The 13,972-nt window shown below is 43.1% G+C and overlaps 1 protein-coding gene across 1 annotated transcript in view; it reads left to right on the forward strand.

Annotated features, from left to right (window-relative positions):
- Window positions 1–2,851: 2,851 nt before the first annotated feature.
- LOC127049709 (uncharacterized) overlaps window positions 2,852–13,972 on the forward strand; it is a 1,018,748-nt gene continuing 1,007,627 nt past the window's right edge. Inside the window, exon 1 of the mRNA XM_050950934.1 lies at window positions 2,852–4,850. Within this exon, the coding sequence (XP_050806891.1) occupies window positions 3,256–4,353 (1,098 nt within the window). The 5' untranslated portion in view covers window positions 2,852–3,255 and the 3' untranslated portion in view covers window positions 4,354–4,850. The remainder of the gene's footprint in view (window positions 4,851–13,972) is intronic.

Consider the following 13,972-nt stretch of genomic DNA (forward strand, 5'->3'; position numbering starts at 1 on the left):
TCTTCCAACTCCCTCTGCTCAGCTGGTCTGATTGGGTCTATTGAAGTTGAGGTGAGGGTGAAATAAAAAGGGCTGTGATCTTTTGGTGATGGTTGCTCTTAAGAATCCCTCTCTTTTTCTGAAATCAAGACAAAGACCAAAAACGTCTCCAGGCCATTGTTTCTGGACTGGTCATATTCCCCTTTGGGATTCTATAGCATCTTTCGGCAATGTAAAAATCTTCTTTAATGTTCTTGTGGAGCAGCAGAGGGATAGTTCTAACTATATGGCCATTTGCAACTGGATCCTCCCAGCCAAATGAGAAACCCAAGGTCCAGATGATTTTAACTGTGGCTTAATTTTGAATGTTTTCCATTTGCTTTTCCAAGAAAGAAACACCTTGAGTGCCACAGGACTCTTTGCTGCTTTTACAGTATCATCATAGCTATTCTCTCTCCCTTCTCTAGACTGCCTATTACAGAATGTCCCCTGCATTGGGGACTTCTGCTGAGGTGAAGCAGAGCTTGAGGAACTGTCTCTTTGCCTGATGGGAGGGCCAAGGAGAAATTATGAGGAGGGTTATATGGCTCCTTTGTAACCACTGTGTGCCAGCTGAAGTGACTGCATTACCAGGTGAATTTTCTCCTTAGTATATATCTGAAGGGGCAGATTCTTCCTGGGTGTGAATGTGGATCGGAACAGAGAAGCGCATAAGCAATATTCCCCAGACAATTGCGAACATACCCAGGATGGTGGCAAGAATCCTAGTGCTTGTGCGCTACAAGTATATGTATCAAAGGAATCATTAGGCTGTTTGTGGTGTGAAACCCAGAAGTGATGATGAGGGAGCAAAGCAATGGTTCTACATCTTCTACAACGGCTAACGGGACATGAATGGAGGTGTGGAGCTGCTGCTCAGTATACTCCCCAGGATCCTTGGAGGCATTCAGCGTGCATTTCTCTTCCACAGGCAGAATGCCCTGGGAACTGCAGCTGGTGCATTACCTCTTCACACTCACTGTGATGTAGCTGTGTCTGTACAAGTCACCGTGCAAAGACTGTAAATTAGAAGCAAAGGTACACTGGAAATATTTGTGCTTGACAAGGCTTGAGTTTATGTTTCTCTTGCTTGGGTCGATGACATCATTAAGACTTAACCAAAGCAGTGTATATATTCTTTACACATCCTTGGCTGCTAAGGATGTCTTTGTTTGTGACAAGATATGACTTTTCCATTATTAACAATCATTTCTTTGTAATTCTATTTGATATTTCTTGTCAGATCAGAAATTCCCAGGTAAACTGGGGAAGAGTGATGCCCTAAGGAATCACAGGTCAGCATGTTGCTTATGAGCCACTAAAACAAAAGTGAAGTAATAAAGGGCTCTTCCAGTGTCTGAGGTGCTGAACAGACTGAGGAACAATGCACTTGTTTAGATTATTATTATTTATTTTTATGGTCCCAATGGTGTTAATGAATATTAACAGATATACATAAGATCCAATGTCTGGAAGTGGAAGCCAGACATATTCAGATTGGAAGTAAGGTGTACATTTTGAAAAGTGAACCTAATTAATCACTGGAACAATTTACCAAGAGTCATGATGCATTTTCCATCACTGACAATTTTAAAATCAAGATGGGATGTTTTCCTAAAAGATCTGCTCTAGGAATTATTTTGGGGCGGTTTTATGGCCTGTGTTATACAGGAGGTCAGGCTAGGTGATCACAGTGGTCCCTTCTGGACTTAGATTTTATAATCTAAGGGCAAGTCTACACTATGGTGTTTAGTCAACCTAAGTTACTCAACTCCAGCTACGTGAATAACGTAGCTGGAGTCAACGCACTTTAGGTCGACTTATTGTGATGTCTACACCACGCTGGGTTGCTGGGAGAAACTCTTCTGTTGACTTACCTTATGCTTCTCATTCTGGTGGAGTACCAGAGTCGACAGGAGAGTGATCGGCTGTCGACTTAGCGGGTCTTCACTAGACCCACTAAACTGACCCCAGTGGATCGATTGCAGCAGCAATCAACAGTAAGTGTAGACAAGCCCTAAGAAAACCTGGAGGAATTTAAGGCTTCAGTTCTTATATGTGCCTTATAGTGAAGCCTCAAGGAGCTCCAGCTATTCAGTTTATTGAAGAGAAGGTTCAGGGGTGACTTAATCATAATCTATAAACACCTACATGGGGAACAAAAAACTGATAATAGAGAGATGTTCAATCTAGCAGACAAAGATATAACAAAATGCAGTGGGTGGAAGTTGAAGTTAAACAAATTCAGATGGCAAGTAAGGTGTAAATTTGTAAAAACGAATATGATTAATTCTTAGAACAATTTACCAAAAGGTTTAGTGGATTCTCAATCACTGGCAATTTTTAAATCAAGGTTGGATGTTTTTCTAAAATGTATGTAGTTCAAATAGGAATTAATTCAGGGAAGTCCTATGGTCTGTGTTGTACAGGGGAGATAGCCTGGTCCACTGGACTGGGAGTTAGGAGACCTGGGGTGAAATTCTGGTCCCACTAATGTCCATGACCACAGGCGGTGGCTTCCTCCAGGCCCCAGGGATGCTCAACCCCTCCTCCCTCCCCGCTCCACTCCAGGCCCCAACTCTTCCCAACCCCTTCCCTCAAGTCCCCCCCCACCCCACCACTTCCTGTCCCTGCTCCCCCCAGGCCCTGCCCCCACCGCCCTTCCACCAAGCCTGGTCCCCTTCCCCGCCTCTTCCCTCACCATCTCTGCTTCAGGACCTACCCCAGCCCCATCCCTTCCTCCAAGCTCCCATTCCCACCTTGGCTCTTCCTGCCCCCTCTCCACCCCCACCACGCCTCTTCTCACCCAGTGTTTGGGTTTGTGTGTGTGTTTGGGGGTTACTTGCTGTGTGCTGAGCTTGTGTTTGTCAGTCTGTTTGGTTTGTTTGTTTGAAGGACCGTGTGCTGTAGCTGGCAGTTGGAGGTGGAGCTACTAAGAAGGTTTGAAAGCTAGAAGCCTCTGGTAATTGGCTGAGCCTTAACCAGTGGGCGGGGCATTCACTCAGGCCAGGGCTTTATATAGCTGCGCACAAGCGACCAGGGAGCTTAGCGACCAGGAGCTGCTAACAGGGAGTTTTGCAAGGGAGTTTGGAAGGGGAGTAGGAAGGGAGGGGGGGTCCCTTGTCGGTCTCATCTGTGACCCATTGGTCCCCTGAACCCATAACCTGAGCCACATCGAAAACCTTTCTGTTTACAGCAGAGGGGAATTTGAGAGAGTTTGACAGAGGGAGGCTTACAATGGTGAGGAGGACCCGCAACACCTGTGCCAGCACTGCTTCTGTCTCCTCCACCTGCGCCTGTAGCCAGACAGAGCACCAAAGCATGGATGCTTTTACCCAGATTCTGGTGTGGGCTTGCAAAGACTGTAATTTGCAATTTCCACTTACCGATATCCAGGCTGGGGGTGGCATCCAATGTGAAAGGTGCCTACTGGTGGAATCTCTCAGGCAGCAGGTGGGAGAGCTACAGGAGGAGGTGGCCAGGCTGAAGAACATCCATGTCCATGAGCAATTCCTGGACAGTATCCATGTGGAGACAGCTGATGGTGCTGTCCCAGTTAACAGGACTACCGACACTCCAGTGGAGGAGGAGATGCCTCAGGGTGTATCTGACACACCAGTGGAGGAGGAGGCTCAGGGTGGACACAGCCAGCTGGTTACTTCTAGCAGCAGGCAGTGCTCCACCGCTGCTGCAAACCCTCCTGTTGTGGTAAAAGATAACCATTATGCTCTTCTTGATACAGGAGAGAAGAAATCACCCCCAACAGTTAAGGGGGTGAAGCCTCGTACCCCTAAGGCTGGGAGGTCTGCTGCCACCACTGATAAGAAACGTAGGGTAGTGGTGGTTGGAGACTCTCTGCTGAGGGGGACGGAGACACCCATCTGTCGCCCTGACTGTTCATCCCGGGAGGTATGCTGCCTGCCAGGGGCCCGTATCCGAGATGTTACAGAGGCTTTGTCGAGGATTATCCGGCCTTCTGACTACTATCCCATGCTACTCATCCATGTGGGCACAAATGATACTGCGAGGTGTGACGCTGAGCAGATCAAGAGTGACTACAGGGCTCTGGGAGTACGGGTTAAGGAGTTTGGAGCGCAGGTGGTATTCTCTTCAATTCTTCCTGTTGAAGGTAGGAGTCCAGGCAGAGACAGATGCATCGTGGAGGTGAATGCCTGGCTGCGAAGATGGTGTCGCCAGGAGGGCTTTGGCTTCCTCGACCACGGGATGCTATTTGAGGAAGGACTGCTAGGAACAGATGGCGTTCACCTTTCGAAGAGGGGAAAGGCCTTATTTGCGCACAGACTGGCTAACCTAGTAAGGAGGGCTTTAACCTAGGTTCAACAGGGACAGGTGAGCAAAGCCCACAGGTAAGTGGGGAACAAGACCTGGGAGATGGGTTGGAAACAGGAGGGAGCACGGGCTATAATGGCAGAGAGGAAGGAGGGTCAGGGCAAAGCAGGGAGGCAAGATCAAACCAGTATCTTAGATGCCTTTATACAAATGCAAGAAGTATGGGTAATAAGCAGGAAGAACTGGAAGTGCTAATAAATAAATACAACTATGACATTATTGGCATTACTGAAACTTGGTGGGATAATACACACGGCTGGAATGTTGGTGTGGATGGGTATAGTTTGCTCAGGAAGGACAGATAGGGGAAAAAGGGAGGAGGTGTTGCCTTATATATTAAAAATGTACACACTTGGACTGAGGTGGAGATGGACATAGGAGACGGAAGAGTGGAGAGTCTCTGGGTTAGGCTAAAAGGGGTAAAAAACACAGGTGATGTCGTGCTGGGAGTCTACTACAGGCCACCTAATCAGGCGGAAGAGGTGGATGAGACTTTTTTCAAACAACTAACAAAATCATCCAAAGCCCAAGATTTGGTGGTGATGGGGGACTTCAACTATCCAGATATATGTTGGGAAAATAACACCGCGGGGCACAGACGATCCAATAAGTTCCTGGACTGCATTGCAGACAACTTTTTATTGCAGAAAGTTGAAAAGGCTACTAGGGGGGAAGCTGTTCTAGACTTGATTTTAACAAATAGGGAGGAACTTGTTGAGAATTTGAAAGTAGAAGGAAGCTTGGGTGAAAGTGATCATGAAATCATAGAATTTGCAATTCTAAGGAAGGGTAGAAGGGAGTACAGCAGAATAGAGACAATGGATTTCAGGAAGGCGGATTTTGGTAAGCTCAGAGAGCTGATAGGCAAGGTCCCATGGGAATTAAGACTGAGAGGAAAAACAACTGAGGAAAGTTGGCAGTTTTTCAAAGGGACGCTATTAAGGGCCCAAAAGCAAGTTATTCCAATGGTTAGGAAAGATAGAAAATGTGGCAAAAGACCACCTTGGCTTACCCTTGAGATCTTGCATGACCTACAAAATAAAAAGGCGTCATATAAAAAATGGAAACTAGGTCAGATCACGAAGGATGAATATAGGCAAATAACACAGGAATGCAGAGGCAAGATTAGAAAAGCAAAGGCACAAAATGAACTCAAACTAGCTATGGGAATAAAGGGAAACAAGAAGACTTTTTATCAATACATTAGAAGCAAGAGGAAGACTAAGGACAGGGTAGGCCCACTGCTCAATGAGGAGGGGGAAACAGTAACGGGAGACTTGGAAATGGCAGAGATGCTTAATGACTTCTTTGTTTCGGTCTTCACTGAGAAGTCTGAAGGAATGTCTAGTATAGTGAATGCTTACGGGAAGAGGGTAGGTTTAGAAGAGAAAATAAGGAAAGAGCAAGTAAAAAATCACTTAGAAAAGTTAGATGCCTGCAAGTCACCAGGGCCTGATGACATCCTAGAATACTCAAGGAGTTAATGGAAGAGGTATCTGAGCCTCTAGCTATTATCTTTGGGAAATCATGGGAGACGGGGGAGATTCCAGAAGACTGGAAGGGGGCAAATATAGTGCCCATCTATAAAAAAGGGAAATAAAAACAACCCAGGAAACTACAGACCAGTTAGTTTAACTTCTGTGCCAGGGAAGATAATGGAGCAGGTAATCAAAGAAATCATCTGCAAACACTTGGAAGGTGGTAAGGTGATAGGGAATAGCCAGCATGGATTTGTAAAGAACAAATCGTGTCAAACTAATCTCATAGCGTTCTTTGATAGGATAACGAGCCTTGTGGATAAGGGAGAAGCGGTGGATGTGATATACCTAGACTTTAGTAAGGCATTTGATACAGTCTCTCATGATATTCTTATAGATAAGCTAGGAAAGTACAATTTAGATGGGGCTACTATAAGGTGGGTGCATAACTGGCTGGATAACCGTACTCAGAGAGTAGTTGTTAATGGCTCCCAATCCTGCTGGAAAGGTATAACAAGTGGGGTTCCACAGGGTTCTGTTTTGGGACCGGTTCTGTTCAATATCTTCATCAACGATTTAGATGTTGGCATAGAAAGTACGCTTATTAAGTTTGCGGACGATACCAAACTGGGAGGGATTGCAACTGCTTTGGAGGACAGGGTCAAAATTCAAAATGATCTGGACAAGTTGGAGAAATGGTCTGAGGTAAACAGGATGAAGTTCAATAAAGATAAATGCAAAGTGCTCCACCTAGGAAGGAACAATCAGTTTCACACATACAGAATGGGAAGAGACTGTCTAGGAAGGAGTATGGCAGAAAGAGATCTAGGGGTCATAGTGGACCACAAGCTTAATATGAGTCAACAGTGTGATACTGTTGCAAAAAAAGCAAACATGATTCTGGGATGCATTAACAGGTGTGTTGTAAACAAGACACGAGAGGTCATTCTTCCGCTTTACTCTGCGCTGGTTAGGCCTCAACTGGAGTATTGTGTCCAGTTCTGGGCACTGCATTTCAAGAAAGATGTGGAGAAATTGGAGAGGGTCCAGAGAAGAGCAACAAGAATGATTAAAGGTCTTGAGAACATGACCTATGAAGGAAGGCTGAAACAATTGGGTTTGTTTAGTTTGGAAAAGAGAAGACTGAGAGGGGACATGAAAGCAGTTTTCAGGTATCTAAAAGGGTGTCATCAGGAGGAGGGAGAAAACTTCTTCACCTTAGCCTCCAATGATAGAACAAGAAGCAATGGGCTTAAACTGCAGCAAGGGAGATTTAGGTTGGACATTAGGAAAAAGTTCCTAACTGTCAGGGTAGTTAAACACTGGAATAGATTGCCTAGGGAAGTTGTGGAATCTCCATCTCTGGAGATATTTAAGAGTAGGTTAGATAAATGTCTATCAGGGATGGTCTAGACAGTATTTGGTCCTGCCATGAGGGCAGGGGACTGGACTCGATGACCTCTCGAGGTCCCTTCCAGTCCTAGAGTCTATGAGTCTATGAGTTCTTCCCCCTCCCCTGAGTGTGCCCCTTCCTTCCCCTCTCCCCCCAGCACCTCCGGCACAGAACAGAATAGCTGATCTGTGGCAGGTGGGAGGTGCTGGGAGGGAGCGGGAGGAGTAGATTGGCGGGGCTGCCAGGGGAAGGAGGTGCTGGAGGGAAGGAAGGGAGCTGGCTGCCAGTAGGTGCTAAGCACCCACTCATTTTTTTCCATGGGTACTCCAGCCCTAAGCACCCACAGAGTCAGCACCTATGTCCATGACAACTCCCATTAACTGTAATGGGGCCAGGATTTCAACCCTGGTTTTCTTCCCAGCTCTGCCCACTGACCCACTGTCTTATCTTGAGCAAGTCACTTCCTCTCCCATCCTTTGTCTATCTATTCTAGACTGTAAACTCTTTGAGACAGTGACTGTTTCTTATCATGTGTTTGTACAGAGCCTAGTAGAATGGGGCCCTGATTTTAAATGGAGCATCTAAGCTATACGGTAATACAAAATAAATTAAAAAGGTAATACATACAATTCAATTAAACTGCAAACACCACAATACCCAAATGAATGAAATGCACTGTCATTAAGATCACCTTCCTAGTCACATGAAATACTCAGCTGTTATTATTTATTCCCTGATTATTAATATGCAATTTTCAAAATAAATTCTGTATAACATTTCAGCTGCAGTCTTCATTCCTGGTGTTTTCAGGAGTAAGCAGCTGCACTGTAAAGATTGCAAGTTCAACGAAGCAAGAAACTCTGTTTTATCTTCAATCTTTTGCAGAGACAATATCATGATGTTAAAAAACTTTACCTGGCCTTCCAAAGTAACTCTAGAAAGCAGTGATCAAAACTATCCAACATGCATTTAAAAAAATTCAGTCTGGGTGATGTTGGCAGGGGAAAAAGTCAAGAAGGTTATTTAGATTCAGTGAACAGCTGAATATTTGAGAACCACACTCCAAATACTCTCCTAACTCCTTTTCAAACTTTTTTTTTTAATAGTGTCCTGTCTTGCTCTCCTGGAGAGTCTATTCCATATATTGATTCTTCTCTGTTTAAAGGAATTGGGCCAAATCCTGATCCCATCAGTGGTCAGAGGACAAGAATTTAACCTAGCACTCCTGTGCTGTGCTCTGCACATTTAACTCCTAGCGAAACTAGCTGGAGTTGAGTGTACTGAGCACACTTAATAGGAGCAGGACAATTGTACTTAGGTTTCCACAGTACTCAGCACTTCCAGGTCTCAAGTTGTAGAATTTATCTTTGCTGTTTGTACTTTGCACTGTTTCCTTGGGGACTCGGAATCCCTCAGGGTGGCCCCACTTTCATCTGTTCTTTATCTAAGAAAACTAATCAAAGTTTCCCTGTCTTCATTTGTTAATTCATGGTGCCCAGTTTAGTCTAGGGCTTGGGATTCTGACACTATGGCAAGTAAGCCTATGAACCAGGAAGGGCATTCTGCTGCAGAAGTGCTAATAGAACTGAAAAAGCAAAACTTGCACTTATCCAGCCTCTTAGTTGCTTCTCCTGCTTCAGCCCCTTCTTCTGTCTCTGTGTCATAAACACATAGTTAAGGGTTAATGTTTCTTTTACCTGTAAAGGGTTAAGACACTCAGTAAACCTGGCTGACACCTGACCAGAGGACCAATTGGGGCACAAGATACTTTCAAATCTCAGTGGAGGGAAGTTCTGGTTTGTGTTGTTTGTTTTGTTTGTTGTTCGCTCTTGGGAAAAAGAGGGACCAGAGGTACAACCAGACTCTCCAAATCTATCTGAATCAGTCTTTCATGTTTCAAAATTGTAAGTATAGCCAGGCAAGGCGGATTAGTCTTACGTTTGTTTTCTTTCAACTTGTGAATGTTTTTCCTTTTGCTGGAAGGATTTTTACCTCTGTTTGCTGTAACTTTGAATCTAAGGCTGGAGGGGGGAGGTCCTCTAGTCTATATGAGTCTGAATACCCCTGTAAAACATTTTCCATCCTGATTTTACAGAGATAATTTTTACTTTTTCTTTCTTTAATTAAAAGCTTTCCTTTTTTAAGAACCTGATTGATTTTTTCCCTTGTTTTAAGACCCAAGGGGACTGGGTCTGAACTCACCAGGGATTGGGGAAAGTCTAGGGGGGAAAGGAGGGAGGATGATTTATTTCTCCTTATTTTAAGACCCAAGGGGTTTGGGTCTTGGGTTCCCCAGGGAAGGTTTTTGGGGGAACAGGAAGTGTGCCAAACACTATATTTTGGCTGGTGGCAGTGTACCAAATTTAAGCTGGTAATTAAGCTTAAAAGTGATCATGCAGGTCCCCACTTTTTGAACTCTAAAGTTCAAAGTGGGGGAAAACCTTGACACTCTGGCATGTGAACTACCCTCATTTTGTTCTCATCCTGGGTCAGATTCCCTAATGTCCCCTGCACTGTGACATTTTTTGTTTTAACCTTTCTGGGTCTTAGTTTACTCATCCGTGAAACAAAAATAATAAATTTCTCTCTCTCAAAGCGTGTTTTGAGGCCCTCATTCAACCCATCCAACAAGGCTAGCTCCCTGTGCATTACTGGTATCTTGACCATATGGGACTAAGGATTTTCAGAGGTGGTTGCCTTTCAGCACTTTCTGAAATTCAGGTCCCTTCAGGGTATCTGCAGTTGAGCATCGAAAAATGGAAACCCCAGACACCATTAGTCACTTGTGAAAATCTTGCTCTTGTCATTCTTGCTAGAAAAACAGATTTAAAAAAAATGCAGTCATTTAAAATATTAAAATGAATGAACTTCTCAATAACCATCTAATCAAATATCAAGGCCCCACTGTTATTGCCAACTCTCCCACAAAATAACGATTCTCTTGACATACAATACGCATTGCATCTTTCAGCACAGGGCGCAGAAATTATTTCTACTGTCCATTATTCTGCAGTGAAGCCTGCAACGGTGGATATTGCTTGATCTAAGTAAACCATGTGAGGCAAAAGCATTCATTTAGAGAAAGAAAATGTGAATCACTAACAAATGAAATAGTTACAGAAGCAGAAGTGCAGTAAGACAGAGCTGGAGAAAGTACATAATCCCAGTTTGCTGCAATTACTTTAACATGAATTTAAAACAAAATTAAAGTTAACAGTTTAAACTGATGTTTGAGGATTTTAAAAGATTTTGTTTCCTTTGTAACCACTATGTTATTTGATCCAGTATAATCTCAGTGTGCACTGCTCATAACTTCTTTTCCCAAGTGCTGTTACTACTAGATTATGCCTACAGGTTAAATTACAAATGTCTAAAAACCTTTAAATTATTCAAGCTAGATTAAAGCGTTCAGAGAATTTGGTGTTATTTTAGTCCCCTGCCATATCCTACATTTACTATAAAACTCTTATATTGCCATTCTAATAAAATGTCATAAAGCAAGTATGTAAGGAGGTGTTTTGGGTTTGTTGCAGTGTTATGGAAGCCAAGTTAACATGGCAACCAAAATGTGTAACAGAAACACTTACATGTTTTTCATAAACTGCAAAGCCTTGTAAGAGTATAAAAGCACATTGACTACTGGGCAGTTACCGGAGATTATATTCGTACATTATACTATTTCATCTCAGATCATTTATGTAAATATCCAAGATTAATTATCTGGAGTGAAATAGCATAGTTTCCTAGGGCCAGGCTCTGATTCCCTTAAGCACAAGATTCCTACTGTCTTCAGTTGGAGTACTCAAGGAATAAGAAACTACTTGTGGTAAGGGAATCGGAATTTGACCCATAGATTTTGAAGATTTTAAGGTCTGAAGGAACCAATATTATTACCTAGTCTGACTTCATTAATGTCTGAATACTTTGGAGCATAGTCTTCTCTTGAAGCATGTGCCTAAGATGTATTTGATAAGGCTAATAGGGGACGAGATATATTTATGCTCCAAGAGGTGAATATACTTGTATACCTGACACAATATTTGTCCTGACTGTAATGCACTTCATCTTTGTTCTTGTACACAGATGTTTTTAAATGCTTTATTTAACTAGATGAATAAAGCTTCATTATTAGCAACCAGTAGTGACCGAAGACAGAAGGGTCTTATGATGTATGGACTATAGCTTAGAAGTTGATTTCACAGAAACTAAAAGCATGTTTCCGAAGAGAGTAAACATTCTACAACCTCAAATAGGAGATCCTCCTAGCTCATTTCTGAGAGGAAGAAAGAAACTCCTCTATGAAGTTCCTTTTGGCCTAATGAAATCCAGATGAATGATTCAGCAGCAATTACCCACACTATGGCTTTTTTTTCAATAGTGCATGGCACTGCAGCTCATAGAAACCTCCACCGACAGTATGTGTAGCCAAAACAATAAATAAGCATACAATAAAAGCAATCTTACAGTAGGAAACTATATAGAAGTAGCAGGGAGAGGGGAAGAGAAACACAAAAAGGTCTATGATGGAGGGAAGTTAATACACTTTGGGTGTCTTATGTCTGTGGGCTATGTGGGGAGGAAAGAAGCAGCAAGTTACTGGACCGCAAGAGGCAGTAGGATTATATATAGATCCCATTAAAGGTGTGCATGGCAATTAAATTGGCACGTCCCTGTCTTAGGAGCTGCTAATGTACACTCTGAATATACAAAGGCCCAGGTAGCCTGAAGAAACACTGCATCACAAAAGTCAGCTACTCTGTGGCCCGCACCATATAATACCTTGAGGAGAAAAAAAGGAGAAATAGCATTGGGAATAAGTGCAGCTCTAAGCAAAACTAACTGGGGCTGTGCAGGAAGGATGGAATCCACTCTAATGCAGACCCTTAAACAGGGACTAAGCAGCATGTAGGGCTTTGTGTGGGCTGTTTCACCAGGGTGAATTTCACTCAGAGGGAACACAATGCAAGCTGGAAAAAGTACAAAGAGCAGCATCGGTGAGCTGATCACATAATCAAAACCGAGGTAGTCATGGCAATGGGACTGGAGGAAATTCACTATAAAAGCCAGGGTGTCTTCCTTCTTCCAGACCTCCTGTATTTGTTGCACGTGACTGCTGATGAGGATTGTGCAGGAGACCATGACACAAAGGTCCATAGGCAGCTGAATTTGGGAAGACTTCCACAAATACACTAGCTCACAAGAATGGCCTTGTAGAAGTTAGTTATACTGTGGAGGGTATCTAAAGACCTTGTAAGTCTGAGAAAAAATTCAAGCTCTGATAGCTCAACTATGTACTTGCATTCCGTATGACAAATGGCTATGGATCATTAAGGGGTAAAATATATTGCACTTGAGTGTCCCATAAGAGATATACTATAGTCCATTGTTCTTACAGTCTCTGACGGTTTAGCTGGCAGCATTTGTAAGTCTCCTCATGGTCTAAATATCTCATTTTCATCATCCATAAAGGCTTTGCTGGTACAGCTGGTGGAACTTACAAATCCCACACCATAAATTAATGTGGTCATGGTGTTTACAAGCTCTCTTGGCACAAGCATTGGACCTTTTGATTCCCAAGTGCGAAACAGTTATGGTTCATAGTACTTGCAACTTTTGCTGGCTGAGGGGGCAGAGAATATTAGTGCCATGGTAGAAACACTTATGGTTCATGACACTTTGAAGATTACAGCTACAGTTGATAGTGCTTACAAAGTCTAATGGCATAGCTAGCAGAGTCACATGACGGAAAAAGCTACAGCTTGCAGTCGTTCCATGCAGAGGGAGTAGGTAACCTGCTGGTCAGTGTGTGTTACATGGGTATGTCCACATGTTACATGCATCTGATCCAGAGAGCCCCAGTTTGAGAGCCTGATGATGATCTCACTGTAGGGATTCATGCTTTTAGCTTTGGAGGTCCTTGGTTCAATCTCCAGTGGTGGCCATCGCCATAATGGTTACATGGATTCAACTTTGTTCTATGTGATTCTAATATTGCCCTCATCATCATAACATCTGAGTGAAGCAATGCATTAAGCAACATGGCTAACATCTGTCATGTTTTTCATTCACTCTCTCATCCACACACTGCAGGAATTGTGTGTGCAGTGTTTTATTTTGCTAGGGTTCTGGCTTCTTTACACTGTTGTGTGTTTATTGGAGAATTTGAGGAAATGTGCCTGACACTTAGAGTGGAAGGTGGTAAAGTTTGTGATGATCCTTATTTTCTGTGGGAATTCATTTCACAGTCTCAGATCAGCCCCCAAGAAAGCTCTGTCTTCTGCACAGGTGGGCTTTACCCTTATGATACCATTATGCCTGAGAGATGAGGTGTTGATCTGTCTACATTCCAGAGCTTGAGGCAATCTTTCATCTGGTAACATGATCACATACCTATTTTGATGTAAGATACATTCACTTGATAAAATTGTGATGAGTGCATTGAGGCACTGTGTGTATATCTATCATCTATCTACCCATGCATATTGGTACAACATTTTCAGTATATTTAATTTCATTCCATGTTATTTTTTGATATCAAGTGAATTGCATGTATATTTAATGTATATTGTTGGTGATCCCTTGGAATTCATGGATGATTATCTTCTATAAAATGATAGCCAGTTATCACTAGTGGATCTGCAAGTGGATAATGAGACCAATCTGGGATCCACAGATCTTGTCACTATTGGGGCAGACATTTCCTGTTGTCTCCGTTGGACCTCAAAATACTGGA

The sequence above is a fragment of the Gopherus flavomarginatus genome, chromosome 4 (assembly GCF_025201925.1).
Source record: "Gopherus flavomarginatus isolate rGopFla2 chromosome 4, rGopFla2.mat.asm, whole genome shotgun sequence".
Lineage (NCBI taxonomy): Eukaryota > Metazoa > Chordata > Testudines > Testudinidae > Gopherus > Gopherus flavomarginatus.